This window comes from Salvelinus fontinalis, chromosome 7 (genome assembly GCF_029448725.1).
Source record: "Salvelinus fontinalis isolate EN_2023a chromosome 7, ASM2944872v1, whole genome shotgun sequence".
In the NCBI taxonomy this organism is placed as follows: Eukaryota; Metazoa; Chordata; class Actinopteri; order Salmoniformes; family Salmonidae; genus Salvelinus; species Salvelinus fontinalis.
The window spans coordinates 54,848,605-54,867,347 of NC_074671.1; the positions used below are offsets into that span (position 1 = coordinate 54,848,605).

An 18,743-nucleotide genomic window follows, 5' to 3' on the forward strand; every position below is an offset into this window, starting at 1 on the left:
TCAAAAAACACAGAATCAATAGGCTCAGTCAGTTGTCTGCTCACTTCACTACAAGCCTTCTGCAGACATAAACAAGGTAAGACATTCAGGGTACCGGTATTATAGTTTCTATATAGTTTATATGTCTTTATATATTTGTTTATATTGTAGCAACCCTCGAGGACTAGGACTATCATGCAGGGCCTCATGGGCAAAGGAGTTGCACCTAGTTCAGCTCTGATAGGCCACTAGGTGTGGGGGTTGAGGGGGTTAGAGAAATGGGAGATAAGAGGATGTAACTCAACCGCATACCCATAGTACACTATCGCAGAAATCTCTCATCGAGTTGGTTTCTTTCCACCATTGGTGGCCAAACCTAAAGGTCCTGATGAGCAGCTGATTGTTAGAGAAGGGTTGGAGTAAAATCCTGCACACCCAGTAAATCTAAAGAACGAGTGTTTGCCAAAGTTTTATGACTTAGACATAAATATGCCTTGTTAGTTCAACCGTTTCAGCTTAAACTTCACTTTTGACCCTGAAAAGAGGAATCCTTATCTGCTCAATCTAATCAGAGACCTAATGAACAGCAGGAGCTTTAAAAGTGCAGCAGCGTGAGGCCGTAGCAAGGGCAGGGCCAACCAAAGTCTACGTTGACTTTGGTTGGCCCTTCCCTCGCTACGGCCTCACGCTGCTGCACTTGTTTGCTCACAATATCGCCTTCGACAACAATTGCAACATCAGTAGCCTCCCCTTCGAACCAAACAGGGGAGACTATGGCTTTCATCACTATTACAACTATGAACGTATGTTACCTTATCCAGACGGGGATGAACACGACACACTGGGAAATCTGAACCACAATGGCAACCACAACAAAGCACTTCTTGCTGCTACAACTCCCTGGATTCTAAGGACAACAAGATACCGAGTTGTATTCAGAGTCAGACAGGAAGGCTATATGAGTTTCAGAGTGGACAAGCTCTACATAACACAGAACCATCCATACAGCCACCCACAAGGAATTGCATACAACCCACGGACCACCTATGAGGTCACACACAATCTCCTCAGAGAGATCCAAAGATTTCGGGAACTCCCTGGAATGACGCCAGGTGAAATCCGAAGCTGCTACAAAAGAGATGTGAGTCAGCTGGGGTGCCTCAGCAGGGATAGCACTGCTGCTGATTTTTGTATTCGGTGGAGAGGATTTCATTTGTCCGTACGGTGGACTGCAGGGTGCTGAGGTAATGAGCAACAACTGTCAGGATGAAGCTGGAAATAAAGAGCACACAGAGAGGGAGAGCCCAGATCAGATGGATGGACATCACCAGAAGGCTCCTGGACCAGTGGTGCTTTATAAGAACAAGAGAGGCTGGACTACACCGTGGTCAGGGGCGGGGCCCCTGGGAGCTACGACACCTCAGTGCTCCTGAATCCCGGCCTGTGGGCCAGGCTGCACCAGGAGAACTCTCATTGGTTCTAGTGGGGTCCTGAGTTTCACGACGCCAGTGGGGAGGATCCCCTTTATTTATCGCTCTGTGAAGACAGTCTGCAGCTGGGTTAAAGATAGAAAGGCCTGCGCTCAACTTTACATCAGGAAGTACTTTGATCAATGGAAGGACGCTTTCTACTACTCCTGGATTGGCTTCCACTCCAAAGGCAAACTTGCCTTTATGGAGTAGGAGACCTACCAATAGGCAGTGAAATTCTCCAAGGAGGATTGGGGGGGACATACCAAACTATGATGTGTATGTGTACCAGTCTACTATACCCACGTCTCCTTGGGTCGAGGCCAGATTCATGCTGGAGAAATATAATAGACAAATATGCTAGACTCAATCCTGGGAGAGAGATAGATTAGAGACTATAGACCTTATTTAAAGCTTTGGGGCGACAGGTAGCCTAGCAGTTAAGAGTTAGAATCCCTGAACCGACTAGGTGAAAAATATGTTGATCTGCCCTAGAGCAAGGCACTTAACCCTAATTGCTACTGTATGTCGCTCTGGATAAGAGCATCTGCTAATTACTAAAATGTTGTAAAAAGGTTTTGTCTAGGGGTATAACGGGTGTTCGGCACAGAAGGGAAATCATGTTCATTACAACATACATTTAACTGCAGTAGACCACAATCAATTCAAATCACCAGCACATACGGAAAGTATTCAGGCCCCTTGACTTTTTCCACATTTTGTTACGTTACAGCCTTATTAAAAATTGAATTTAATTATTTTTTCCTCTCATCAATCTACACACAATACGGGTTCAAGTCCGGGCTCTGGCTGTGCCACTCAAGGATATTCAGAGATTGTGTGCCTAGGGTTGCTGTTCTGTTGGAAGGTGAACCTTCGCCCCAGTCTGATGTCCTGAGTGCTCTGGAGCAGGTTTTCATCAAGGATCTCTTTGTACTTTGCTCCTGTACTCTGCATCTTTCCCTCAATCCTGACTAGTCTCCCAGTCCCTGCCGCTGAAAAACATCCCCACAGCATGATGCTGCCACCACCATGCTTCACCGTAGGAATGGGGCCAGGTTTCCTCCAGATGTGATGCTTTGCTTTCAGGCCAAAGTTGCATCTTGGTTTCATCAGATCAGAGAATCTTGTTTCTCATGGTCTGAGTCCTTTAGGTGCCTTTTGGCAAATCTCCAAGCAGGCTGTCATGTGCCTTTTACTAAGGTGTTGCTTCCGCATGACCACTCTACCATAAAGGCCTGCTTGTTGGAATGCTGCAGAGATGGTTGTCCTTCTGGAAGGTTCTCCTATCTCCACAGAGGAACTCTGGAGCTTTGTCAGAGTGACCATCGGGTTCTCAGTCACCTCCCTGACCAAGGCCCTTCTCCCCCAATTGCTCAGTTTGGCCCGGTGGCCAGCTCTAGGAAGAGTCTTGATGGTTCCAAACATCTTCAATTTAAGAATGATGGAGGCCACTGTGTTCTAAGGGACTTTCAAGTCTGCAGACATTTTTTGGTACCCTTCCCTAGATCTGTGCCGCGACACAATCCTGTCTCGGAGTTCTACGGACAATTCCTTCAACCTCATGGCTTGGTGTTTTCTCTGACATGCACTGTCAACTGTGTGCTTTTCCAAATAATGTCCAGTCAATTGAATTTGCCCCAGGTGGACTCCAATCAAGTTGTAGAAACATCTCAAGGATGATCAATGGAAACAGGCTGCACCGGAGCTCAATTTCAAGTATCATAGCAAAGCTTCTGAATAATTATGTATATAAGGTATCTGTTTTTTATTCGTAATAAATTTGCAAACATTCAGAAAAACCTGTTTTCGCTTTGTCATTATGGGTTATTGTGTGTAGATTGATCAGGATAATTATTATTTAAATAAGGCTGCAATGTAACAAAATGTGGAAAGAGTAGAGAGGTCTGAATACTTTCCGAATGCATTGTAGGCCTGCTCATCGTCAGCTTATATTCAGTGACAGTCATTCTATTTGAAAGTTATTTTTCAGAAAGACAAGAATGTCCACATTCTCTGCTAAGAGGGCAGCTCCGTTAGCTGGAAGTGTTTCCCCTAGGATTTCTTCCAGTAGAGGGAGAGTAGGAGATTGGAGACCATAGATCTTATTTACTGCTACAAAAAGTGCAGTGTAGGTACTAGGTAGCTAGAACAAGGTTGTATTTATTTATTTTTTAATCAGAGCATAGAACAATGTCAGTGTAACCGTAGATACAAATGTAGTGAAAGACAGAACAGAAAATGTAACTTGTATTGTGCATCAATAAAAAGCATGACTATATACACCACATGCACATGAACACTGAGCTACACAACTAGACACACTAACAACCTACGAGAGAACAACACCCCAAAAACAGTAACAGAACAGAGAGGAGTTGCACGAGAGAGAGGGCTCATATACAGAATATATCTCAGAATAGGAGTGCTGATCTAGGATCAGGTCCCCCCTGTCCATATAATCTTGTTCACTATGATCTAAAAGGCCAAGCTGATCTTAGATCAGCACTACCTACTATTCTGAGATGCTTTATGAATACATGCTGATAGAGATTGTAGGAACAGTGACTGGAATGCTGGTCAGGGCTATGTATACAGTCGTGAGAATCTTGTGGACAATTCTATATTTTTCCCCCCTCTTTCCCAATCACAACACTGTCCATTCCATTAGTCCTGTATTTGTAGTTGTGACTGCTGGAAGTAGTCACAGAACAATTTTCTGACCTCCTCACCCTGGAGGTGGTCTGAAGTTCCAGGGGGAGAGGGGGCGCGGGCCGTAGTGTGACCAGGCTGGGGGTTCTCACCCTTGGTCACCTCACCATGCCATTCCCCCCGGAACAAATCTCCATGGGCCTCACACACGTTATGCAGGATGCAGCAGGCCAAGATCATGGTGGGTACCACGTCTAGGCTGCAGTCGTTCCTCTTGCTCAGGCATTGCCAGCGCGCCCGCAGGCGAAGAAGCGCCGTTGCCGCCCCACGCCACGCCCGCACAAATCGCTACAGCAGGAGACAAAGTAACCAGGTTAAACGTTGATAAACTTATTTTTTTTATTATTATTATTATTTACTGCAGCAAAACTCTGGGTCTATTACAGTCTAATGTGTAAATTTAGCTGAAATGTTCACTGAAATTGGGATTTTTTAAAACACGTTACTACTTTGAGTTTAATCCATGAGTGATTCTGTTTTGCGTTGTTGAAAATAAAACCTGCCTGGTTGAAGGCCCTCCGGGCCTCCGCGAGCCCTCCTTCCTCCTCCTCCACATCATCCTCCTCCTTCTTCTTGGAATAGGCCTTCATCAGCCAGGGCTGGAGGGGGTACCCTGGCTCCCCCAACAACACATATCTGGACAAGATAATGTGCTCTCAGTCAATTTAGCTGGTAGGACACAGGTCACCAGAGGGATAACAATAATAATTGTAGCACTGGACTACTACTTTGGTCATACTTATACAAGTAACAATGATAGCACTATCTAAAAAGGGAAATAATAATAATATCAATGATACCTCAGGGGCTTTCCCATGAAGCTCGGGGGTGGGTCAGGTGACAGCACGCCCTCAGAGGCCGACGCCCAAAGTGCTGAGTTCTGCAAGATGGCTGTCGGCTCAGTGCTGCCAGGGAAACCAGCACAGACGTCCCAAAACTGACCCAGCCCATTCACAGCCACCTAACAGACAGATAGGAGTGTTACTATCTCACAGACAGACAGGCAGTCAGACACAACCATATACTGTAAAACTTCAATTAAATGCCGAGTCTCAAATAGCCACCTGTCCCTTTCAATAGCCGGGCATCGACACACATTTCAGCAAATGTGTGTCTAAATGAATTGTTATCGGCACACGCTCTCCATGGTGCTGAACCGCAAAATCGGGGGTTTATGATAGGCAGTCTAGTCTTTGCAAGTCTGATCTGCGAATGATGTTATTCTAATGTTTATCTTGGTCATACTGGTCAAAATAAACGACGTCTTTTCAACATTTTATTGAGCAAAAATAGACGCTTGGCTCAAATAGAAGCCTGTCTCTAATAAAAGCTGTCTGTGTTCAGCGATTGAAGCAAATAAAAGCCCGGGCTATTTATTGCAGCAGAGGTCCTGTCCTACCTGGGAGACCACAGAGAGCCACCCGTCTGGGTTGGCGTAGTTGGCCACGTTAGCGGACGGCGTGAGGATGGCAGTGTGGAGGGTTGCCACGGCACCTACGCAATGAGGGAAGCCCCAGCGAGATAGGAAGTGATGTGCAGAGTCTTCCACTTCCTGTACGCTGGGCGAGCATAGGTAGACGGGCCGGAGTAGTGTGACGATGGCGTGACACACGTCCCTCACACACTTACACACCGTGGAGCTGCCCACGCCAAACAGCCCACTGATGGTGCGGTACTCAATGTTGGACGCCAGCCGCCACAGGGCAACCGCCACACGCTTCTCCAGCGGAAGCGCCCGGCGGAAGTGGGTGTCCTGGCGAGCCAGGCGGGGTTTCAGCTTGCCACAAAGGAAGAAGAAGGTCTCCCGGCTCATGCGGAACTTCTCCAGCCAATCAGAGGGCTGGAACTCAGTCATCACTACCCGCTCCCACCAATCAGTGCACTCCGTGCTGGTCCAGGGTCGGGTACGGATGTCACAGCTACAGCCTCGAGCTGTCAGCATCTGGAGAGAGAAAGAGGGAGAGACAGAGGGGGGGGGGGGGGGGGGTCTTTGTTTTCATCAGTGATACAAATCAGTATTATAAACCGGGTGGTTTAAGCCCTGAATGCTTATTGGCCGAAAGCCGTGGTATATCAAACCCTATACCACGGGTATGACAAAACCTTTATTTGTACTGCTCTAATTACGATGGTAACCAGTTTATAATAGCAATAAGGCACCTTGGTGGTTTGTGGTATATTGCCAATATGCCACGGCTAAGGGCTGTATCCAGGCACTACGCGTTAAGTTGTGCTTAAGAACAGCCCTTAGCCGTGGCATATTGGCCACAGTGGTGACCTGTCATTCAGGGCAGGTGGGGCCCGTTTTGAGCCCCACCTGTTTAGCAAAAATGTGTATACAGTATATCACAAAAGTGAGTACACCCCTCACACTTTTGTAAATATTTGAGTATATATTTTCATGTGACAACACTGAAGAAATGACACTTTGCTACAATGTAAAGTAGTGAGTGTACAGCTTGTATAACAGTGTAAATTTGCTGTCCCCTCAAAATAACTCAACACACAGCCATTAATGTCTAAACTGCTGGCAACAAAAGTGAGTACACCCCTAAGTGAAAATGTCCAAATTGAGCCCAAAGTGTCATTATTTTGTGCCCACCATCATTTTCCAGCACTGCCTTAACCATCTTGGGCATGGAGTTCACCAGAGCTTCACAGGTTGTCACTGGAGTCCTCTTCCACTCCTCCATGACGACATCATGGAGCTGGTGGATGTTAGAGACCTTGCACTCCTCCACCTTCCGTTTGAGGATGCTCCACAGATGCTCAATAGGGTTTAGGTCTGGAGACATGCTTGGCCAGTCCATCACCTTTACCCTCAGCTTCTTTAGCAAGGCAGTGGTCGTCTTGGAGGTGTGTTTGGGGTCGTTATCATGCTGGAATACTGCCCTGCGGCCCAGTCTCCGAAGGGAGGGGATCATGCTCTGCTTCGTATGTCACAGTACATGTTGGCATTCATGGTTCCCTCAATGAACTGTAGCTCCCCAGGGCCGGCAGCACTCATGCAGCCCCAGACCATGACACTCCCACCACCATGCTTGATTGTAGGCAAGACACACTTGTCTTTGTACTCCTCACCTGGTTGCCGCCACACACGCTTGACACCATCTGAACCAAATAAGTTTATCTTGGTCTCATCAGACCACAGGACATGATTCCAGTAATCCATGTCCTTAGTCTGCTTGTCTTCAGCAAACTGTTTGTGGGCTTTCTTGAGCATCATCTTTAGAAGAGGCTTCCTTCTGGGACGACAGCCATGCAGACCAATTTGATGCAGTGTACGGCGTATGGTCTGAGCACTGACAGGCTGACCCCCCACCCCTTCAACCTCTGCAGCAATTCTGGCAGCACTCATACGTCTATTTCCCAAAAACAACGTCTGGTTTGAGTGCACGCTGAGCATCGTGCACTCAACTTCTTTGGTTGACCATGGCGAGGCCTGTTCTGAGTGGAACCTGTCCAGTTAAACCGCTGTATGGTCTTGGCCACCGTGCTGCAGCTCAGTTTCAGGGTCTAGGGCAATCTTCTTATAGCACAGGCCATCTTTATGTAGAGCAACAATTATTTTTTTCAGATCCTCAGAGAGTTCTTTGCCATGAGGTGCCATGTTGAACTTCCAGTGACCAGTCAGTATGAGGGAGTGTGAGAGCAATGACACCAAATTTAACACACCTGCTCCCCATTCACACCTGAGACCTTGTAACACTAATGAGTCACATGACACCGGGGAGGGAAAATGGCTAATTGGGCCCAATTTGGACATTTTCACTTAGGGGTGTACTCACTTTTGTTGCCAGCAGTTTAGACATTAATGGCTGTGTGTTGAGTTATTTTGAGGGGACAGCAAATTTACACTGTTATACAAGCTGTACACTCACTACTTTACATTGTAGCAAAGTGTCATTTCTTCAGTGTTGTCACATGAAAATATATACTCAAATATTTACAAAAATGTGAGGGGTGTACTCACTTTTGTGATAGACTGTATATACACACACATATATATATATAGATCCAGTTCCAGGGGGAGGTGTTTAGTCCCAGAGTCCTTAGCTTAGTTATGAGCTTTGTGGACACTGTGGTGTTGCACGCTGAGCTGTAGTCGATAAACAGCATTCTCACATACAGTGCCGTGAAAAAGTATTTGCCCCCTTCCTGATTTCTTATATTTTTGCACATTTTTCAAACTTAAATGTTTCAGATTATCAATTATTATTATTTTATTACACCAAGATAACACAAGTAAACACAAACTGCAGTTAACTGATACTTGTATTTATTAAGGGAAAAAAGCTATCCAAACCTTCATGGCCCTATGTGAAAAATTAATTGCCCCTCCCTTGTTAAATCATGAATTTACTGTGGTTAATCCCATGTTTTGGAAAGCGGAGTTCAATTTCACTAGCCACACCCAGGCCCGATTACTGAAAGACCTGTTGAATCAAGAAATCACTTAAATAGAACCTTTCTGACAAAGTGAAGTAGGCCAAAAGATCTCAAAAAGCAAGACATCATGCCACGATCCAACGAAATACAGGAACAGCTGAGAAACAAAGTAATTGACATCTATCAGTCTGGAAAGGGTTACAAAGCCATTTATAAAGCAAACCACGGTGAGCGCCATTATCTACAAATGGAGAACATTTGGAACAGTGGTGAACCTTCCCAGGAGTGGCCGGCCTACGAAAATTACCCCAAGAGCGCAGCGACGACTCATCCAAGAGGTCACAAAAGAACCCACAACAACATCTAAAGAACTGCAGGCCTCACTTGCCTCAGTTAAGGTCAGTGTTCATGACTCAACCATAAGAAAGAGACTGGGCAAAAATGGCACCCATGGCAGAGTTCCAAGGCGAAAACCACTGCTGACCAAAAAGAACATAAAGGCTCATTTCACTTTTGGCAAAAAACATCTTGATGATCCCCAAGGCTTTTGGGAAAATATTCTGTGGACTGACAGGACAAAAGTTAAACTTTTTGGAAGGTGTGCGTCCCGTTACATCTGGCGTAAAAGTAACACAGCATTTCAGAAAACGAACATCATACCAACAGTCAAATATGGTGGTGGTAGTGTGGTGGTCTGGGGCTGCTTTGCTGCTTCAGGACCTGGACGACTTGCTGTGATTGATGGAACCATGAATTCTGCTCTCTACCAAAAAAATCCTGAAGGAGAATGTCCGGCCATCAGTTCGTGACCTCAAGCTGAAGCGCACTTGGGTTCTGCAGCAGGACAATGATCCAGAACACACCAGCAAGTCCACCTCTGAATGGCTTAAAAAAGCAAAATTAAGGTTTTGGAGTGGTCTAGTCAAAGTCCGGACTTGAATCCGCTTGAGATGCTGTGGCGTGACCTTAAAAAGGCTGTTCGTGCTCGAAAACCCTCCAATGTGGCCGAATTAAAACAATTCTGCAAAGAAGAGTGGGACAAAATTCCTCCACAGCGATGTGAAAGACTCATTGCCAGTTATCGCAAACGCTTGATTGCAGTTGTTGCTGCTGAGGGTGGCACAACCAGTTATTAGGTTTAGGGGGCAATTACTTTTTCACATGAATGATCAAATAGCTTTTTTCCCTTAATAAATAAAATCATCACTTAAACTGCATTTTGTGTTTACGTGGGTTATCTTTGTGTAATATTAACATTTGTTTGATGATCTGAAACATTTAAGTGTGACAAATGTGCAAAAAAATAAGAAATCCGGAAGGGGGCAAATACTTTTTAACAGCACTGTATATAACAATAAAAAAAAAATGGAATGAGTAGGTGTGTCCAAACTTTTGATTGGTACTGTGTGTGTGTGTGTGTATATATATATATATATATATATATTTTTATTGTTACTATTTTCTACATTGTAGAAAATCAAAACTATGAAGTAACACATATTGAATCATCTAGTCACCAAAAGTGTTAAACAAATCAAAATATATTTTATAATTGAGATTCTTCAAAGTAGCCACCCTTTGCCTTGATGACAGCTTTGCACAAAATTGGCATTCTCTCAACCAGCTTCACGAGGTAGTCACCTGGAATGCATTTCAATTAACAGGTGTGCCTTGTTCAAAGTTCATTTGTGGAATTTCTTTCCTTCTTAATGAGTTTGAGCCAATCAGTTGTGTTGTGACAAGGTAGGGGGGTTTACAGAAGATAGCCCTATTTGGTAAAAGACCAAGTCCATATTATGGCAAGAACATCTCAAATAAGCAAAGAGAAATGACAGTCCGTCATTACTAAGACATCAAGGTCAGTCAATGCAGTCAAAAAAAAAACATAAAGTTCTATGATGAAACTGGCTCTCACGAGGACAGCCACAGGAAAGGAAGACCCAGAGTTACCTCTGCTGCAGAGGATAAGTTCATTAGAGTTAACTGCACCTCAGATTGCAGCCCAAATAAATGCTTCACAGAGTTCAAGTAACAGACATCTCAACATCAACTGTTCAGAGAAGACTGCGTGAATGAGGCCCTCAGGGTCAATTGCTGCAAAGAAACCATTACTAAAGGACACCAATAAGAAGAAGAGACTTTCTTGGGCCAAGAAACATGAGCAATGGACATTAGACCGGTGGAAATCTGTCCTTTGGTCTGATGAGTCCAAACTGGAGATTTTTTGGTTCCAACCGCCATGTCTTTGTGAGACGCAGAGTAGATGAACGGATGATCTCTGCATGTGTGGTTCCCAGCATGAAGCACGGAGGAGGTGGTCTGGGGGTGCTTTGCTGATGACACTGATTTATTTAGAATTCAAAGCACACTTAACCAGCATGGCTACCACAGCATTCTGCAGCGATACGCCATCCCATCTGGTTTGCGCTTAGTGGGACTATCATTTGTTTTGACCCAAAACACACCTCCAGGCTGTGTAAGGGCTATTTGACCAAGGAGAGTGGTGGAGTGCTGCATCAGATGACCTGGCCTCTACAATCAACCGACCTCAACCCAATTGAGTTGGTTTGGGATGAGTTGGACCGCAGAGTGAAGGAAAAGCAGCCAACAAGTGCTCAGCATATGTGGGAACTCCTTCAAGACTGTTGGAAAAGCATTCCTTGAATAATATCAAATAGATAATATTTGTTTAAAACTTTTTTGGTTACTACATGATTCCATATGTGTTATTTCATAGTTTTGATGTCTTCACTAGTATTCTACAATGTAGAAAATAGTAAAAATAAAGAAAAACCCTTTAAATCAGTAGGTTTTTATTTTTTGGGGATCTCTTTTAGTCCCCATTTGGACTAATCTTCCAATAGTCCTTAAACATTAAAATACAATTTATAATACAAACACATTTTCACATATAACACACTATTACAAACATACATAATATACTAACATAATGACCCAACAAATACTCAATCTAAAAAATATTGATTCTTCATCTACTAAAGTCCCACAACATTTCTATGTATTATATTTAAATAGTTTTAAAATAATGTTTAAATTTATATATTGAAAGGTTTCTAGTTTGCTCAGTTAATTTATTCAATTTCTTTATTGCTCTAAATCGAAATGTTATTTTGCCTATTTCTCTTTTCTGTCTGGATAACGCATAGATGGTGGACAATCTATTCCTAGTATATACTGAATGTCTGTCTCTTACCAACTGAATACTGTTGTGAATAGAACTTGGCCGTTTTAAATTATGTATATTATGAAATAAAATAAGCATGTTTTTTTCAATTATCTTGTCGATTGATGACCAACCAAGAACACTGCGCATGACTGCAACAGAAGAACCATATCTCCACCTTAAAACAATCCTTGCTGCTTTGTTCTGTGCATTCTGCATCCTCCTAACTTCACTTGATGATGCATTTCCCCAGACCACAGAACAGTAGTTCACCGGACTCTCAATTAATGCTTGTGTTATTTGCTGAAGAATTTTTCCTGGTAAATATTTAGCTATCCTTCTGATAATGGAAGCTGTTTTAATATATATTTTTTTTTTACATAGATTAGTTATTTGAGACGACCGTGATAAGCTGTTGTCTACCTGCACTCCCAATAGTTTGGTTTCTGCCACTTCAATTTGTACTCCTCCCATATTTAATTGTATCCCATGCTGTTTTGGCCTTTTCCTAGTTGAACAGACCAACATAACTTTGGTTTTCTTGGTGTTTAAAACAAGTTTGTTTTGGCAAACCCACTCCCTGATATTCTCCAAATCTCCTTGTAAAGCTTGCTGCACCTGTTGAACCGATTGTCTTGCTGCATAAATTGTAGTATCATCTGCAAATATAGTAGCTTGAGTTTCAACTAAGGTTGGTATATATTAAATAAATAAGTGGCCCAAGGCAGCTGCCCTGCGGTATTCCACAGTTAAACACACGAGGGGAAGAAAATGAACCATTGATATAGGTGGATTGTTTCCTGTCAGTTAGATATGACTGTACCCAATTCAATGCTACCTCCTTAAAACCATAATGCATTAATTTTGTCAAAATGATTTCATGATCCACTAAATCAAATGTTGCACTGAAATCTAAAAATAGTACACCCACAAACGTGCCATTATCCATAGCATTGAGCCACTGGTCAGTCATGTCAACCAATGCAGTGGTAGTGGAATGGTTTTTGCGATAAGCATGCTGATTGGCTGTAATCAGATCATTCTTTTCCATGTACTCCCACATTTGTCTACTCACAATACCCTCCAATATCTTACTGAGAGTAGGGAGTAGACTAATTGGTCGACTATTGGCAGGAGTAATGGGTTCTTTGCAGTCTTTCGGAATAGGAGTAGGTGTGTCCAAACTTTTGACCGGTACTGTATATGTATATCTTTTTTTTTTTTGCATGTTATTTCGGCATTAATACATGTCACATATCAGTTTGCAAACAATGTATATATAAAAAAATATTTTATTGAGTTAATAAAGCCGCATACAAACATGGTTTTTGCTTTCTTGAGTAAGGCAGCTCCAAAATGCAGTTGTTTCAGTCTAGCTCAGTGCATTCTGTGGTGGTGGGGCAGCCAGCGGAAAATACGGAGCGTAGGGGTTGGTAATGTTCTCTAGTTGCGCCGTGATTGGCTCATTGTTCTGTCACTCATGGGGACACTACGTCGCCGCAAAATCTACAGGAAGAACTCGAAAATTCAAGCCCGTTGGGTGCTGCCATAGATTTACATTAGAAGTTTCCATCCAATGAGGATCAAGGTCATTGGCCACAGATAAAATGATGTCAAATCACGTTATACCTACAATATCTTTGATTGGACTGATCATGTCAACATCATACTTTAAAAATCTTAGCTAGCAAGCTAGACAAGCAGTCATCTTCATGAATCAAGTCGACAAATTATATATAAAACCTATCGGTGCTCATCGGCCATTGGACACAAACATTACACAACAAGTTGGACATCGCAAATTCAACAATGAGTGGTTTGGGAGCAATCAGTGGTTAACTACAAGCTTTTCAAAGCAGTCACAAGCCTGCTATTCAGTGGAGAGGATGTGTGGTTCAAGTCTGGGTTTAAGGGTCTCTTTTCCATGCTAAAAAGGATAAACATTCACTCGCAACACACCATGGGCCAGAAAAGGTTGAATACATTGGCCATGCTGTCATTCCAGCATGACTCCTGCTGCGTTCAAAACAACTAGAAACTCAGAACTGGGAAATCTCAGACTTCAGTGAGTTCAAGACAACTGGGAACTCTGGGGGGAAAAACGAGCTCTGACTGGGTAAACCAGGTTTTGAATGGTCATCCAACTCGGAATTTCCTAGTCGGGAGCTCTAGAAAGAGGCCTGAGTTCCCACCTGAAGATCACTGATGTCATGATTCAACCCTGTTTTTTTCCGAGTTCCCAGTTGTCTTGAAAGAACCATAAATCCAGATAATGGCAGACTTTGATGACAAAAATGTGCCCAAGAAGGACTGCCGCGCCACCTTCCTGTTCAAGTGAGCACAGCACAACAAGTTGAGTCCAAAGATGTCTTGTATGCTGGTGCATAAATTATGTAATATGCCAGGGAGATATGTATACTGTAGCTAAGAAAGTAATACTAAGTGCATGTTGTGCAGTAAGCTGTTAGTAGCCCATGTGCCTCACCCTAATAATTTGGTCCCTTTCCCCCTCATAACTTAGCCTACTGTTGTGACTTGGTGCACATTTAGCCTATAGCCTGTTTAAGAGAAATATAATTATTGAATATTGTAAGAGTTTTCATTGTCTGCTTATATGCCCCCTTTATTTATCCTACGGTTCTGACGGTGTACAGGGAGAATACTGTAAGAACGGCCCATGTTCTGAATTCTGTCGCTGTACATTTCAAAAGTGCTGAATAAATATTGACTACGTCCGTCCTAGCTCGCTCATTAATGTCTTAATCGAAATTACAGACCTCTTATCCGCTTGTCGTCCCCTTATACCATAGTTTATACATCTCAATTGTCAGTAGAAACCACATTTTGTTTAAGCAAGCCAACCATATCAGCTATGTTTTTTTTAAAGGCGGTAAATGAGGCTAAATTAACTGTTTCGCTGCCAGACAAGGCTCCGCCAATAGCCAGTTCTAGCGGTGGTAAGGATTCACTCCATGGTGCTGAAATGAAAGCTCTGCTGTTGAGACATCTTTATGAACAGTGCCTTCAGAAAGTATTCAGACCCATTTACTTTTTCCACATTGTTACGTTACAGCCTTATTCTAAAATGTATTAAATAAATAAAAACATCCTCATCAATTTACACACAAAACCCCATAATGACAAAGCCAAAAGAGGTTTTTAGAAATGTTTGCAAAGTTATTAAAAATAGTATTCAGAACCTTTGTTATGAGACAACAAATTTTGCTCAGGTGCACCCTGTTTCCATTGATCATCCTTGAGATGTTTCTACAACTTGATTGGAGTCGACCTGTGGTAAATTCAATTGATTGGACATGATTTGGAAAGGCACACACCTGTCTATATAAAGGTCCCACAGTTGACATTGCACGTCAGAGCAAAAACCAAGCCATGAGGAATTGTCCGTAGAGCTCCGAGACAGGATTGTGTCAAGGCACAGATCTGGGGAAGGGTACCAAAACATTTCTGCAGCATTGAAGGTCCCCAAGAACACAGTGGCCTTCATCATTCTTAAATGGAAGAAGTTTGGAACCACCAAGTCTCTTCCTAGAGCTGGCCGCCCAAAGAAACTGAGCAATCAGGGGAGAAAGTTCTTGGTCAGGGAGGTGACCAAGAACCCAATGGTCACTCTGACAGAACTCCAGAGTTCCTCTGTGGAGATGGGAGAACCTTCCAGAAGACCAACCATCTCTGCAGCACTCCACCAATCAAGCCTTTATGGTAGAGTGGCCAGATGGAAGCCACTCCTCAGTAAAAGGTACAACAGCCCACTTGGAGTTTCCCAAAAGGCACCTAAAGACTCTCAGACCATGAGAAATAAGATTCTCTGGTCTAATGAAACCAAGATTGAACTCTTTGGCCTGAATGCCAATCGTCACGCCTGGAGGAAACCTGGCCCCATCCCGAGGGTGAAGCATGGTGGTGGCAGCATCATGCTGTGGGGATGTTTTTCAGAGGCAGGGACTGGGAGACTAGTCAGGATTGAGGCAAAGATGAACTGAGCAAAGTACAGAGAGTTCCTTGATGAAAACCTGCTCCACAGAGCTCAGGACCTCAGACTGGGAGAAGGTTCATCTTCCAACAGGACAACAACCCTAAGCACACAGCCAAGACAACGCAGGAGTGGCTTCGGCGACAAGTCTCTGAATGTCCTTGAGTGGCCCAGCCAGAGCCCGGACTTGAACCCGATCAAAAATCCCTGGAAAGACCTGAAAATACCTGTGCAGCAACACTCCCCATCCAATCCAACCTGGCAAATCTTGAGAGGATCTGCAGAGAAGAATGCATAATACAGGTGTGCCAAGCTTGTAGCGTCATACCCGAGAAGACTTAAGGCTGTAATCACTGCTTCAACAAAGTATTGAGTAAAGGGTATTAATACGTATGTAAATGTGATAGTTTTTTATAAATTAGCAAAAAATTCTAAACTTATTTTTGCTTTGTCATTTTCGGTAATTGTGTGTAGATTGAGGAGCATTTTTTTTAAATTCAATTTGATTTAAATACTTTACGAAGGCACTGTAGGCCCTAACAGTTTGTGGGCACCGTTTGTCACCGTTATAGTGCAATTAATGTATTGTTTAGTGTTGTGCCATGCTGGCATGCATCTAAAAAAAATAATAAAAAAATGGTTTGTCCCTCCAAGATTTACATGCTAAAATTACCACTGATTGGCCATATACCATACGCTCTCGTGATTTATTGCTTATGGGCGCTGTTAAAGTAAGTTTTGCTAGGTCATTGTGGACTAGTAAGTATCTGCATCTGGTGCAAAATGTTGCATGTCTGAATCCAGCAATATAAAGTTGCTTTTGAGACTTTCGTTTAAAGTCTATCCAAAACCTTCACCATTCGGGGGGTTAATGCCTATACATAATCTTAAACACCTCTTAATTTTAACGTTTACAACCACTTCGAAATTAGACATTTGAGAAACATGGTTGAACGTCTTATGTGACACAGAGTTTATTGCTTTGTTTATGCGTGTGCGTTTAGCTATTCGTGTATGGAACGCAGTCCAATGCAATTTAATATAAATTGCTTGGTTTAGCTTGATCAGATTACAGTACCATGAGCATTCGCCTCTGCCTCTGGAAGAAGTACTGTCTGTGGCGGATACGTCTCTTCACCTCATTGAGTCTCTGTGTATCCGCGTTGTTTATGTCTCTTCGGCGCTTCATCAGCATATAGGTCATAAGAAACATTAACGGCTGAAGCTTGTCTTCATCAGCCATTTTAATATATTTCAACCGTTGAAGAGCTTCTCACAAATGGACAAAATCAAACATGATTTCTAACCATTGGGGTATATAAGGTTCTAACGTGCAATGGGCGTTTCGGTCGTGAACTCGGTTGCAGGTAGATTAGAACAACACCAGGTTGAACTTCCGGTAGTATTTTCACATGAATTTCAAAATAAAAGTTTTACTGCTAATGCAAAATGTTATAGCGAACATATTATGCAATATTTTTGTCCACAAAAAAAGTACTTGAATAAATCTGATTTACTTTAACTTAACAAGACGAACAGTTTAGGAATAGGATGCAGATCTCAGTATTTTAACCAACCAACCACACCAAAGAATAAAGATATGATCAAACATGTCCAATGTTATCCATCATAGTACTCATGTACAATAACGGAAACGGAGGCATTCAAATGACATCCATTATTTTTTTTTTTAATAAAACAAGATATGTACTTTGATGAATTCAGTCAAAAACAGATGTGACATATTTAAATACTGTATTTTAAACAAATAGCAGTTTTGGTGGGCTTTCTGTACATATAGAGGACAGTGTCGCAAATGTCGCAGGGACTGCAGTCTTAAGAAATCACGAAATATTATGAGTAATACACAGTGGTGTGGGCTAACTGAAGCCAGCAGTGTCCTGGAGGACACACAAGTTGAAGGTAGAATGTTGTAAGAAATCTGGTTCTGATGTTTTTCCCTCAACACAGGGGCACTATCAAGTTGTAACCTTCTTGCTTCATCTGTAGTGTTGTGTTGTCACAAGTAAAAAGAGAAGACTTTACAAATTATTTCATTTTCAAATATATACAAACAAGGGGCCCACTGAGTTCAGACCTTGGCACCTTTACTCATGTATTCATAACGTATTCATGTTGTGATAACACAGAAAAAAAATATACAGAAAATGATGACACAATGACAGTTTACTATTTGTTGTGAAAGCATCTCATATGCCTTCTCAAGTTTACTTTCAAAAAGAAGCAACTGCCACTCTGTCTACTATCAAATCAAATGTATTTATAAAGCCCTTCTTACATCAGCTGATATTTCAAAGTGCTGTACAGAAACCCAGCCTAAAACCCCAAACAGCAAGCAATGCAGGTGTAGAAGCATGGTGGCTAGGAAAAACTCCCTAGAAAGGCCAGAACCTAGGAAGAAACCTAGAGAGGAACCAGGCTATGAGGGGTAGCCAGTCCTCTTCTGGCTGTGCCGGGGGGGGATTATAACAGAACATGGCCAAGATGTTCAAATGTTCATAGATGACCAACAGGGTCAAATAATAATAATCACAGTGGTTGTCGAGGGTGCAACAGGTCAGCACCTCAGGAGTAAATGTCAGTTGGCTTCTCATAACCGATCATTCAGAGTATCTCTACCGCTCCTGCTGTCTCTAGAGAGTTGAAAACAGCAGGTCTGGGACAGGTAGCACATCTGGTGAACAGGTCAGGGTTCCATAGCCGCAGGCAGAACAGTTGAAACTGGGGCAGCAGCACGGCCAGGTGGACTGGGGACAGCAAGGAGTCATCAATCAGGCCAGGTAGTCCTGAGGCATGGTCCTAGGGCTCAGGTCCTCCGAGAGAGAGAAAGAAAGAAGACAGAAAGAGAGAGAATTAGAGAGAGCATTCTTAAATTCACACAGGACACCGGATAAGACAGGAGAAATACTCCAGATAATACAGACTAACCCTAGCCCCCCGACACATGAACTACTGCAGCATAAATACTGGAGGCTGAGACAGGAGGGGTCGGGAGACA

The 18,743-nt window shown here is 43.0% G+C and overlaps 1 protein-coding gene across 1 annotated transcript; it reads right to left on the reverse strand.

The window, feature by feature from the left end:
• Window positions 1-3,591: 3,591 nt before the first annotated feature.
• Window positions 3,592-17,131, reverse strand: LOC129859740 (uncharacterized). The gene is made up of 5 exons (XM_055929851.1): window positions 16,803-17,131; window positions 5,560-6,102; window positions 4,961-5,121; window positions 4,664-4,796; window positions 3,592-4,448 (listed from the first exon to the last, which is right to left on the reverse strand). Exons 1-5 carry the CDS (start codon window positions 16,965-16,967, stop codon window positions 4,116-4,118), a joined length of 1,335 nt encoding a protein of 444 aa, XP_055785826.1. The 5' UTR covers window positions 16,968-17,131; the 3' UTR covers window positions 3,592-4,115.
• Between the last annotated feature and the right edge of the window lie 1,612 nt (window positions 17,132-18,743).

Bases quoted from the DNA above. Each gene is read 5' to 3' on its own strand.
- LOC129859740 (XM_055929851.1), bottom strand. From the start codon at position 16,967: ATGGCTGATGAAGACAAGCTTCAGCCGTTAATGTTTCTTATGACCTAT. The intron at 5,122-5,559 runs GTAGGACAGGAC...TCTGTCTGTTAG, and splicing joins GGCTCTCTGTGGTCTCCCAG to GTGGCTGTGAATGGGCTGGG. The intron at 4,449-4,663 runs GCAGGTTTTATT...CTCCTGCTGTAG, and splicing joins CCCGGAGGGCCTTCAACCAG to CGATTTGTGCGGGCGTGGCG.